Below are 12,932 nucleotides of genomic sequence, written 5' to 3'. Positions count from 1 at the left end.
ATTAAAAATAACAAAGAAACATGGAGACAGTCGGCTTTAGAATCTTGTTTGAAAAGTGCGGTACAAGTGCAGTGTAAGAGTTATACTTGTTGTTGTGTCATTATACTGTATCTATGTCAGCAATACCACAAAGGAAGACTAGAGACTCTCTAATGTAGACATGACGTGTTGACAAAATATGAGACCTGCATGTTCACACAGGCACTTTGTGGTGTGAAGGTACAGACGTGTATCTGTGTCATCAGAGGGAACACTGTACCCAAATGCATCACTTTGATTTCCAACAAAGAAAACACAAGTCAGAGGTGAAGTGGCTGGTGAAGAATAAGTTAAATGCGTTCTATACGTTGTATACGCCGCCTCTCTGTGCTCCCACTTAACCTGAAAGGTAATCAGATTGCAAATGTTCATCTCCTCAGTTTGAGTAAAAGTATGGACTTATTTGTGCATTCGCTGCGTTGCTCTAACAGCTACGCCAACGACAACAGAACTCTTTGCCGCTCGCTTGTGCTAACTTTACTTGCTAGCTGAAAGAGACAGAGGGCAATGGAATCGAAGAAGTGTTTGTGTTACAGGCTAGACAGAGGCTAGATGAAGCTAATTTTCCCTTGCCTCCTCTTTCACAAAACTGGAGCGGTACTGCTGCGTACTTCCTCATGCTTTACTCCCAAAACAACCAACCGTAACAATGTTAACAAAGTTAAAGAGTTTGTGTTTTCAATATTTGCTGAGTCAGATATAATGGCAGAGGTGTGTGTGGCCGGGCCAGGGTGATTGCAGATTCCTTCGACCCTCGGTTGACCCTCTTGTAGTATTTTACAAGTTAGCAGTCAGCAGCTGGAGTCCTGAGTTAAAGTTCATTAGAGACCTATAGTAGCATTGCCCTGAAGGACCCTGTGACATCACCGTCCAGTCCAGAAAATACGTTCTTACCAGTCGAAAGCAGTCTGACGTTTGGAGTGGTTCCCCATGACAACAGGGTCCCCTTGTACAACGGGTACGACCGGCCCTCGACCCTGGCCCACGCCGTCATGGAAAGAGGAGTTATCTGGTCTGGGCGAAGGGACTGGAGAGAGTCGAGGAGAGGAACAAAGATTAAAAGACCATTTTCTCCAACATATGATGATTGATTGATAAGTTCTGAGCCTGATGAATGAGTTGTACAAGTGATGCTTCTCATTTCAGTTGACCAGTCAGGAGATGATCTGAAAAACCCTCAGTCTGACTTCATGCTATGACATTTGACCAATCAATCAAATCATTTAGCAGCATTCCTCACCTCGGTAGAAGCTGCCCACTCTCCGAGGCATGGACTCTGTGAAGATCATCCGGTTCTCTTTAGATGAACCTCCATCATCAATATGTGGGTCGTGATACATTGGGACCTAGAGAGATGCAGAGATACACACATCAGTATGCAGACACACAAACACAAAAGCTAACATGCTTGGGACTCAACATTGTTATCTATGTGATTGAGATTCTCATTTGCTCTCACATCATCAGCCTGAATGTTCTCACATTCTTTACTGGCTCACATCACAAGACATTTGAGACAATCTAAGGAGTTAGCAGTGAGGCTACATTGATATCAGTGACAATGTGCAGTGAGGCTTGTGGCTGGAGTAGGAAACAGAAAAAGCTATGGAAGGCGGACCTCGTTCTTAGAGCGCTGTGTATGAAAAGCAGCAGTGTTATCCCTCGTAGAGTCTTTGATGGGGGCACAAGCGTGGCTCATGTCCTTAGGGGACGGCTCACTCTGTTGAGAAGACGGACAGGTCAAAGCAGACTGAAGGAAGCAGCGTGAGGCCGTGGTAATGACAGTGTAGACAGTGACGTCCCTACAAACACATGAGCTCACAGAACGGCACATGAACACACACTTGCAATCACATCAAAAACTTTTACAATGAGACTCAACGCTCTTTTGAGATTGTCTATTATATTTAAGGAGAGAATTCAGGGGACAATCTCTTAATGACCCTGGACACTGAACAGCTGCTTAGCCAAATGAAAGCCTCGTATTTACACTGATGACTTAAGTTAAATTCCACAAGACTCTGACTAACCCTTGTCATGTCTTCAGTGCAGTCTTCTCTGGAGGAGCTCACTGAGTGTCCAGTGAGTGTAGTCCTGTGCTGGAGTTGGGGGGAAAGCATCTGCAGGCTAGTGGCACGTGTGGGGATCCCCTGCCCGGGCGCGGCCAAAGTCCCCATGCCAGTTTCGACTGGATGGGGCCGATGGCGCTCCCTCCTCACATACATGGAGTGGCGTTGAGGCCGTTGCTGGGAGGAGAATGGGGAGGTATAGCCCAGGCCATAGTGGTACGATTCATGTGGCGACGGCAAAGTGTGTGTGGAGGGCATCCCTGCTCCTTCTGGGTCTAACAGCTCCGGTGCCGTGACCTCCTCTGCAAAAGAGGAGAGTGGAAGCTGCAATGAGTTTTCTTACAATAAAGGAAATTTCACCCAACTGATCTCTTCAACCTTCAACCTTACCTGGTGCCATAGATTTATGTCTCGATTTGTGTCTTGAAGAAGAGTCGAGTGTGCTGCTCTCCAAACGGACGTTACCGCTGCCCCGAGAGGCCGGGCTGTGCCCAGAGCGGTCATTATGCCGTGTAGAGGGGCTGCCAGGGGGTCCTGGAGGACCTGAAGGGGCATTGAGGTCTAAGCAGCTGGCAGGGAAGAAGCGTGGGGGTCCGGGTACAACACCTGCAGCTGCATTTGAGTTTGGGTCATCTGGGTGGAGCCGGCCGTCACTTAGGTTCCCTATAGATTTGGCATCACTCAGTGCACTGTGGCTCTTAGACAGGCTGAGATAAGAGGCTGAACTCTTGGAAGAGGAGGACATGGATCCATGAGCAGAGTCTGCCATACTGTGGGCATGTCTGCCATGTTGTTTCTCTGCTCCAGACTGCAGTGTGTTGGTCTTTCCTTCCAGGAAGGTGTGGCGGCTGCTCTGCTGCTGCTGCTGCTGCTGCTGCTGCTGCTGCTGCTGCTGCTGCTGCTGCTGCTGCTGAGAGCGAGACGAGCTGGGCTTGTTGTGGCCGTACTTTACACCGTGTCCCTCTGACAGCTTGGGAGAGTGTCCTAAGCTGAAATCAAACTCTGTCTTGCCTTTGGGTTCTTTGGGACTGAGGAGGTGTGGCAAGTTGTTATTGACCAGATCTTTGTTAGATGAGATGGAACGATTAAGGGTCTGGGTCATGTACTGACTCTTGGGGTGGAGCGTGGGACTTAAGCTGGTCGGCGCTTGCTTGTTACCGTTAAGGAAACTCTCATTTCCCAGGTGGTGGAGGTCGCCATGGCGAGGGAGGCTGGAACATTCTTTAGTGTTGTTTGAACGCCGGTGACTTGAGCTTTTAATGTGACTCCTAGAGAGGAAGAGCAATGCAGAGTGACAGAGAGAAGAACACGCTTGTCTACACACCTATATTAAAGGAAGACACAACTTTACGTGTGCTAGTCTGACCTGGTGGGAACTGTGTTCTCTCCATGATGGTGTGCTTTCCTCTTGGAGGAGCGCGGTGGGTTGGGCGAGGCAGGAGACGCCCTCTCTCTCTCTGCTTGCCTCAGAGGCTGGAAGGCAGGATGGTTCAAACTCTGATCCGTCAGGTAGCGCTCAGTCGGGTTCAGCAGCAGCAGGTTCTGATGAGGGAAGGAAGGACACAGTTTAAGGATGATGTACATGTATGTGGCTGACTTTATACTGTCTGTGTACAAATGGATTTAAAGGTGCACTATGGAGTTTGACCACATGGGGCAGTATAGAGAAATGTTTTGTTGGGTGGATGTGTGTATTATTTATGTATTCTTTCCTGCCCACACATACACACCATGTGCATGTAGGTCATTCCTATCAACAGTTGGTGGCAGCAATGTACCATAAACACATTGGATTTATGAATAATTAGCCTCTAGATTTAAATTGTTTTGACTCTCTTTATACCAGCAGGGAGTGTGTGTTCACATGGCTCAGTGTGATGAGCACTACAGTCTGAATATGAGCCTGTGATTTAGGGTGGAGAGGGTTTTTATCTTACCTTCATCAGATCCAGCATCAAGCCACTCAGAATGCCTTGGTACCTTCTCTCCAAAGTCTGAGGATGACTTACCGAGGGAAACTGGTAACACACACACACACACACACACACACACACACACACACACACACAGGGAGAATTAGCATTACTCCAACACAGCTGAACTATCAGTACAAACTAACTGGGCCACCCTAACTCACACTACAACAACCAGAACCACATGCACATAAACAAACGCACACATTTGCACACAATCTCACACACACACACACACACACACACACACACACACACACACACACACACACACACACACACACACACACACACACACACACACACACACACACACACACACACAGAGAGTCTGGTTTGGCCTTCTGGGACATTTTCTCTTGCTGCTAAACCGAACACCAACCTATCTCATGAGTCATAGCAATCCACTCAGTCATGGTGCTGGGAACACTGCCACTAGGGCCGAGTAGGGAGGGAGTGACAGAGAGAGAGGGAGAGGGAGAGAGAAAGAGAGAGGGCTGGAGAGAGAGAAGGAGAGAAAGAAAGAGAGAGGGCAGGGGAGATGGGAAGAAAGCAGAGGGAGAGAGGAGGGAAAGAGAGAGAAACAAGAGAGGAGAGAGAAGGAGAGAGAGAGAGGAGCAGAGGAGCAGAGGAGCAGAGGTGACCATCAGAACGATCCAGGAGGGTTTCCTACCCTGATTCCATGGAAACGAGGGTTGTTGTAGAAGAGCTTCATCTGCTCTGCGGGCAGAGGACCCAGTACCTTCTGAATGGTGAACAGCTGGAGAGGACATGAAACATCAGGGTTACGAGTGTGGCAGTGTGTAACAGTATACTGCACACTGAGTGTAACAGCTCCTCCACCTGATTAGATACAGAGAGAGACTGAACTGCGGAGCGCTGTATGAAAGACAGTTTACAGATATTATAATCCTCCCTCATGTCGTCTCCTTGACATGAACATCCTGAGTAAGTCACTCTTCAAATTCATTTCTTGTATTTGTGAGCATCAAAGGACTCCAGTTACTTTATTACTTATTCATTAACTTGATTCATTTTAAATGATTGTGTTTGAGTTTGAGTTCGTTTTGGCAGAGAAGAGGCTTCGCTGCCTTTTAATGACATTTTGTGTTTGGATCAGTGTTTGGATCATGTGCCGTATGTTATCAGGTGTTCGTGTGTGTGGCCTCCTCAGTCGTGCCCTGTATTAGTGAATATACAGCATAAATATATAAATCATAACCACCAACCTGATCTATCTCACTTTCCCCAGGGAACAGGGGCTGCCCGTCACTCAGCTCCCCCAGGATACACCCCACAGACCACATGTCTACTGCCTTACCATAGGGAGCCCTGGGGTGGGGAGAGAGGGAGCGAGGGAGCGAGGGAGAGGAAGAGAGAGGGAGGAAGAGAGAAAAGACTGTGATTTAGTTTGAGGAAATCAATAACAGCATGTGATGACTTTGCTGATTAGATAGCAGAGGTGAGAATGGCGGTGGTGAAATGGACGATGATGGAGGTAAACAAGGCATCGGATGATTGTGAGAGAGCAGAGATGATGATGATGATGATGATGATGATAATGATGATGGTGACAGGTCTGACGTCGGTGCTGGTGACTGTAGAGGAGGAGGAAAAGGATGGAACTGAAACGAAATGGAGACGGCGATGAAGACGGCGGTCATTTCTAAAAGGGAAGGAGTGAAGGAACGGTTGGAGTGTGGTGAGAAATGGCGAGAGATCTGGCAGCAGAGTGGCGATGCTGGAGTGAGAGAGTATTTGAGTGGGTGGCATTCAAACGCTGTCTCAATAAATGTTCCAGGGCATTTACTAAATCAGGCTACAGCAGTGAGGCTAGATGACGCTCAGCTGTCTCCATGCTAGAATGGACACTCGCTGCTGCAGCAAACGCAAACAGAGAAACAGCAGTCTGATTTCAGGACTGGGTGCAGGAGATGACACAATATGCTCAATGCAAATATGCTCCACATAGTAGGTGAGTCACTGTCTGTCACAAAAGAGAGTAAGAATAGATTGAACCTGAATTTAGATAAGTCTGTGACGAACTGGGAAACGACAGCGAGTGGCACAATGACGCCTGAGAGCCAGATCCTCTACAGGCTCAACCAACAGGAGGAACATCTGACTGCTGTGGAGCCCACTTAGACTCAGCAGGCTTATGCAACACTGCCAACTTCATGTTTTGAATTTATTTATTAAAGTACTGGCTCATGTTGTTATATCAGGATTGTAAACATGTCAGCAGAGTAAATGTGATCTTTTCAGATCTGTGTTCATTTGAGGAAATAACTCATGATTGGATAACACTCAGAGGAGTCTCCGTGACATTCTGACCTACAAGACCTTAAAGGAACCCGTCTGGCCCCATCAGCCCAGACTGCCACAAGTGCTCTGTTCAAACACTGTAAACGTCTAACTTACAACTCTACACACACTGTCTCATGCCTGTGTTATGGACCTTCAGATGCTTCAGAGAGCAGCAGCCTGTTTGCTGCACTCACATGTGCGTCCAGTGCAGTGATCTGTTTACCCAAGAAGCTAAACCATAACTTGTGCATGTGGGTTGTTTCAGGTCTTAAAGGTGTGAACAGTTACTGGATGTCGGCTGCTTAAAGACGAACAACATGAAAGAGATCATCTGTATGAACTCCTGTACTTATATCAGACTGAATCATTCCTTGGTTCATGTGATTGATACTAATTTGACACAACTGTGAAGGTAAACAAAAACAAAATCTGAGAATTCTTTGCATATCTCATACTTTACAGACACACACACACACACACACACACACACTCACCCCAGCAGCAGCTCTGGTGATCTGTACCACCTCGTGGCCACATACTCGGTGTAGTTGGCGTCCGTCCCTTCAGACAGGTTTCGAGCAAAACCTGAATAGAATAGTTGCAGTTAATAAACTAAGCTGCATCATATTTTCAATCTTTCACAATAAAGCTAAAGTGTCAGACCAATAGCCACACAGTATTCAGTAGTTTGATAGCACACAGGCATGACTAATGAGTGGCGTTCCTCCAGTCCGGTCCTGCTGCAGATAAGTTGGTGAACATAAAGTTTAAATATGAAACATCACCATGAACAGAATCTGAGCTCAACAGTGAATAACAAACAAATCTCACCTCAGATGACTCAGCAGGGCTACATTAGCCTGCTGCAAAGCTCCGGCTCTGTGCCAGTTAGCCATCCACAATGTAGCTACACACACACCTGAGACACTATGAGCATCAGATTCTTACCAACAACCAGATTATGGCTTTTATGAAGCAGACTTTCTGGCAGAGATAATTGTGAAAACAAACCACCGAAGGTTTGTTTCATTGTCCTTGTTGGCTTCTTTCTAGTCGCAGAATGTAGCGTCCTGCTCTACAAGGTGACACATTAATGGTGGGACTTTTCACAGTGAACTGAGCCCAAGAAACACAACCAAGTACTGAATCCCTGCTGTAACAGCCTCAAGACCACCCATAAGATCTGCATGCTGAACTTTAGATAAGTCTGATCCCCTGAAGACGCCCACCTTTACTTTGACAAGCTGTCCCCTTTAGCAGACATGGAGGACGGACAGAGCCTTAGAGAGGCAGGAGGAAGAGTAACGGCTCAGTAAAGGAAAGCAAAGACTCACCAAAGTCACAGAGTTTGAGAACGTCCTCAGAGCTGATGAGGAGGTTTTCAGGCTTGATATCTGAGGACACAGACAAATAAAACACATTCAGTTTGTAATCTCACTCATGTCAGGGTCATGCTATTCGTTATAAAACCCAAACCTTGCACTTACTGTTGATCTACACTCCTGTTAAATATAAAGCCATAAGTTAAGTATACAGTATAAAAAGGTTGCAACCCAAACATATTTGCTCTTTCGAGACATATTTTCTTTATACAGTATCAAACAGGCAGATAAATGGGTGTCATGGTGATGCAGGTTGACATATTTCCATCTTGTTGCAGAGGCACTTGAACGCCTCACCTCTGTGCACGATCTCATTCTTGTGGCACCAGTTGATGGCTTTGATGAGCTGGTAGATGTAGCTGCGGACTTTGTCGGGCGGTGCACCGGTGGGCAGCTCCTCTAAAAGCTCCAGCATGTTCTGCAAAAGACAACAGACAGCTTGAGCCGCACGTAGAGCTTTGGTTTGATGGATGTGATGCACGAGTGAAGTATTTCCTAGAACATTCAAACACGGGGATTCCTCTCTTCCTCTCTCTCTCTCCTTGACACGAACGATGAGAGGGGAGCAAGAGGGTCGCCCTGCTGCACGGAAATAAAATCAGAAACCAGAGAGTTGGCTGGATCCCCTGGCAACACAGTGGGGAATACCACGAGCAGCATAGTTCACATGTTGCCATGGTGATGATTTCTGTGCTTGACAGAGCAGTCTAACAACGTGAAACTTGGAGTTCTAGATAGAGCGAGAGCAGAGATGTGTAATGTGAGGAAGGCTCACCCTCTCCACGTATTCAAAGACCAGGTAGAGTTTCCCCCTCCTGCGGAACGCCTCCTTCAGCTCCACGATGTTGTCCTGCTTCAGGGTCCGGAGCATCTTCAGCTCCCGTAGGGTCGTCTCCTTGACCTCCTCATTCTCTGCAGAGAGATGAAAAAGACAGAGTTTGTGCTCTCGCGTTTCCTCTTCTGCCTCCCTGTCTCCCTCCATTCCTCTCTCCATGTCTCCCCATGTCTCCCTCCTCTCCTCCCTCTATGTCTTCCTCCATTTCTCCCTCCATTCCTCCTTCCATTCCTCCCTCCATTCCTCCCTCCCTTCATTCCTCCCTCCATTCCTCCCTCCTTGTCTCCCTCCATGTCTCCCTCCATTTCTCCCCCCATGTCTCCCTCCATTCCTCCCTCCCTCCCTCCATTCCTCCCTTCCTGTCTCCACCCTCTCCTCCCTCCATGTCTCCCTCCATCCTCTCTTCCCTCCATATCTCCCTCCATTCCTCCCTCCTCGTCTCCCTCCATGTCTCCCTCCTCTCCTCCCTCCATGTCTCCCCCATGTCTCCCTCCATTCCTCCCTCCATGTCTCCTTGGCTTATGTACTCACCTTCGCTGTCTTTGAACTTTTTAATGGCCACCAGTTCATTGGTTTCCTGTGAGGAAGAGGAGGAGGAGGAGAACGTGAGTCGGGTTCAGAGAGACAAACTGAACGTATCTGCCTGCTGCTTCCTAATGAGCTGAGCCATTCATAGATAGATGGATGGATGGGAACATTCAGGGCAGTACAGAAGTGAGAAATCCAAAGTACACATGGACAGAGAGGGAGAAAGTAAGAGAGACGAGAGAGTGAAAAGATTTAAAGCATTTCCTGCCCACTCTCCACATGCAGAAGTAAAAACACACACAATGTGAATTTGGGCCCAAGTTGCCAGCAAAGACAAGAAATGGTGCCAGAGCTCTCATTATTTTACCACAGGGCAGAGAGAGAGAGAGAGGGGGGGAGAGGGGGGGGAGAGGTAGAGAGAGAGAGAAGGGGGGGGGGAGAGAGAGGGGGGGGGGGGAGAGAGAGAGAGAGGGGGGGAGAGGGGGGGAGAGGTAGAGAGAGAGAGAAGGGGGGGGGAGAGAGAGGGGGGGGAGAGAGAGGGGGGAGAGAGAGGGGGGAGAGAGAGAGAGAGAGGGGGGGAGAGAGAGAGGGGGGGGAGAGGTTGAGAGAGAGAGAAGGGGGGGGAGAGAGGGGGGGAGAGAGAGAGAGAGGGAGGAGAGAGAGAGGGGGAGAGAGAGAGAGAGTGGGAGATCATTATAAATGCATTTAGGTTCCTTCAGCTTGTGGTTTGTTGCTTGATTGACATTGAGTTCTCCGTGATGCAGAGTTTTAGAGGCGGAGCTTGAGTTTGGCTGCAGCCTTCGATTTGGTTCTCAGGCCTCAAAAGCCACAAGAAAGAATGTTCATAACAAATCTTATAGCAGAGTCAGACATGTTAGAATGTGTTCAACCAACAAACAGGATTCTGACCTAAGTGCTCTATGATCTCCTCTATGTTCCAGTCGACTCATTCACAGAGCGATGCAACACTTTAGGAAGAATATAGAGTTAAAGAGCCAGAATAGAAGACAAATACTGCCTAACAAAGAATCCATATCATTCCTGTTATGCACATGAAATGGGACAATCTAATGCAGTCCCCCTCTGTCCTCTGTGCTCTGTCCTCTCTCCTCTCTCCTCTCTCCCTGTCCTCTGTCCTCTGCAGGCCTTTTGTTCTTTTGTTCACACACAACAGAATCAGCCTCACTGTCAACACACGGCCCCCAGTGAGCGTCCGCACGCCGCTGCACCCACACAGGAGAGGGAGCGCTCGCTTACACAGGATAATTGTTTGACTGACCACACTTTCACCAGCAGCGACGCTCTGCTGTGCCCTTTACACAGAGCCGACAGAGCGCCTGCATCTCTACCTGAGTGTGTGTGTGTGTGTGTGTGTGAGTGAGGGAATGCATTTATGAATGACATGAGGGAGGGTGAGGGTTTATAATACATAAAATAAAAACACTTTAGTCAGGACAGACTACAGCGTGTGTGTCTCCATCATGACTGTGTGACGGATGTTTACGTCTGGCTCATGTGTAGCACCTTCACATCTATCCTTGTAACCTCTGACCTCTGCTCATTTACATTCAGAGGCAGTGTGAAGTCGGCCTGCTGATGCTCTGCAGATGAAGTGAGGAGGTCTGGGTCATGAGTTTAGCAGTGGAGGGTCAGCAGAGTTCATCAGTGTGGTAAACAAACTCACTGCCTCTACATGCACACTGGACTCTAATGGTTGGGATTTCAGGCAAAAGTGGGAATAAAATGCAAATATGGAAGGAAATAATGGTTTTTTTGTTGATTGTGTGACGTTTTGCACAACAATGAAATCCATACAGTGCAGCTGGTTGATCAAATGTGGCCCAATATAGATCTGTTGAGATCACCATACTTCCATTTAGGCAGATAACAATAACTGGGGGAAAAATCAATATGTGTTTGAATTTTTATTTATTTTTTGATATTAAACTTTTTTCTGTGATTAACTTTGCCAAAATAACAAATCACTATCGTTCCTCTAGAGAAATGAATTTGACACGGAGCACCTCTTGGACAGGCTCCATGACAGTGTGTGTGCGCGCGTGTGTGTGTGTGTGCGTGTGCGTGTGTGTGCATGCAGGTGAGCGATGTAAGCACCAGGACACACACACACACACTGCATGTCTCTGTGTAGGTTGTTGCTATTGTCACTCCTAAAACACAAATTAAAGATAACACATAAGCCCCCATACACACACCCACACACACTAATACAACACTTGGATAAAGTGGCAGAACATTGCACAAACCCTGGCACACAGAGCGGCCTGACTAATTAAATGTAGCATCAGACGCTTACTGTAAGAAATACATCATTAATATCAGAACACAGGGGTTTCTGTCATTCTGGGTGCATCCATTGTGTCTCCAGGGTGCTTAGAGTGTGTGTGTGTGTGTGTGGCCTGTACTCAGAGGAGGCAGCCTAGTCTTCTTCAGTTGCCTCATCCATACAGGATTCCTAGCAGGGTGACCTATTTACCATCCACAGTGTCTCCCTCCTCTACGTCTCTCTCTCTCTCTCTCTCTCTCTCTCTCTCTCTCTCTCTCTCTCGCTCCCTTATCTCTGCGTCACCTCCTCTCCATCGCACACACACACACACACACACACACACACACACTTGTATACCCCTTCTCTCTCCCGGCCACCCTATTCTCTTTGCCCTGCTTCCAGCTGAGCAAAGTAAAAATAAGCAGTCTCTTTCCTCGCCTTGGTCTGAGTCTCTACATGTGATAATGAAACACATTGGGTGTTACATAAGTGAGGAAATGTCACATGTCCGTTCCTTCTAACTTCAAGCAGAAAGCAGAGAGACAGAGAGTGCTGTAGAGTTGAGCCAAACCAAGAGATCTGTTGTGAAGGATTCAGGCAGGCCAACACAAGCAAAAGAGACGCAGAAGAAGAAGAAGAAGAAGGAGCAGCACAGGAGAGCTCTGAACTGAAGAAACATCTGATAATCTACTTCTATCAACTTCAAACTACCACGTAAACCAAAGCTTCAGTCCAATCTGACGAATCAAAGCCACCTGAACCTACAATCCCCTACCTGTCCAACAAGTGTCTCTCCTGAGTCGCCCAGCTGGTTTCCTCTCAAACATCCTCATCTTCCCTTCTCATGCTTGTTTTCTTGTTTCACCCTTGGATTCTCTCTCATTTGGTTGTTGGCTACAAAGCTTCTGATTACATAAAGACCCAGTCTGTCTCCCTGCCCGTCTACTGTACCTTACATTACATTACTGCATGTCTACTGTACATCAAATTAGATAATATGACTTCATTCCACACAAATCATCACACAAAAGTAAAAGCATGATGGTTTTAAACAGATCACGAGGTCCTCAGCAGCTCCTGCCCTCTCAGACTAGATGCTGTCTCCATCGTTACCTGCCCTGGTTTGTGAAGCCCCCCACAGTCCACAGTCCACAGTATGAGGGACTGAGGTAAAGCCTGTAGAGATCTGTGTGTGCTACCAGCTGGTGGACTGAACCCGCCGACCTTGTAGCCACCGTGCTGTGTGTTTAGACAGCTAAGTCATCTGTGCAGACACGTGCAAACTCGCGTGTGGAGATCATCTGAGCTTCTCTCTCCTTCACAGCCGTCACATGAGGAGTTTATATGAAGATGAAACGAGGAAAATGTCACAAAAAATTCATGCTCTGCTCCTCATGTCAGCAGAACACAGAAGAAGAAGAAGAAGAAGAAGAAGCTGACGGCCACAGAATGAAGCACATGAATATTTAGAATCCATTTCCTGTATATAATTGATGGACCTTCTGAAATGTT

General features: G+C 47.4%; 1 protein-coding gene across 4 annotated transcripts in view; it reads right to left on the bottom strand.

Moving 5' to 3' along the window:
- LOC143015536 (cyclin-dependent kinase-like 5) overlaps positions 1-12,932 on the bottom strand; it is a 24,564-nt gene that overhangs the window by 5,290 nt on the left and 6,342 nt on the right. For 3 of the 4 annotated variants that reach the window (XR_012965440.1, XM_076169543.1, XM_076169545.1), the window contains exons 4-17: positions 9,137-9,182; positions 8,546-8,682; positions 8,068-8,188; positions 7,723-7,782; positions 6,883-6,973; positions 5,311-5,413; positions 4,755-4,841; positions 4,046-4,126; positions 3,475-3,650; positions 2,499-3,376; positions 2,070-2,410; positions 1,658-1,759; positions 1,280-1,385; positions 934-1,066 (exon numbers count right to left, since the gene is read on the bottom strand). Coding sequence is in view for 3 of the 4 variants with exons in the window: in XM_076169543.1 (XP_076025658.1) it covers positions 934-1,066; positions 1,280-1,385; positions 1,658-1,759; positions 2,070-2,410; positions 2,499-3,376; positions 3,475-3,650; positions 4,046-4,126; positions 4,755-4,841; positions 5,311-5,413; positions 6,883-6,973; positions 7,723-7,782; positions 8,068-8,188; positions 8,546-8,682; positions 9,137-9,182 (2,462 nt within the window). In the remaining variant the exon portion in view is untranslated. The remainder of the gene's footprint in view (positions 1-933; positions 1,067-1,279; positions 1,386-1,657; positions 1,760-2,069; positions 2,411-2,498; positions 3,377-3,474; positions 3,651-4,045; positions 4,127-4,754; positions 4,842-5,310; positions 5,414-6,882; positions 6,974-7,722; positions 7,783-8,067; positions 8,189-8,545; positions 8,683-9,136; positions 9,183-12,932) is intronic. The other variant, XM_076169544.1, reaches the window with a different exon arrangement.

The sequence above is a fragment of the Genypterus blacodes genome, unplaced genomic scaffold (genome assembly GCF_046128005.1).
Source record: "Genypterus blacodes isolate CSIRO-AG114 ecotype Tasmania unplaced genomic scaffold, CSIRO-AGI_Gbla_v1 ptg000208l_1, whole genome shotgun sequence".
NCBI lineage: Eukaryota > Metazoa > Chordata > Actinopteri > Ophidiiformes > Ophidiidae > Genypterus > Genypterus blacodes.
Note: the sequence above shows the minus strand (reverse complement) of the source record. Positions and strands in the feature narration are given on the sequence as shown.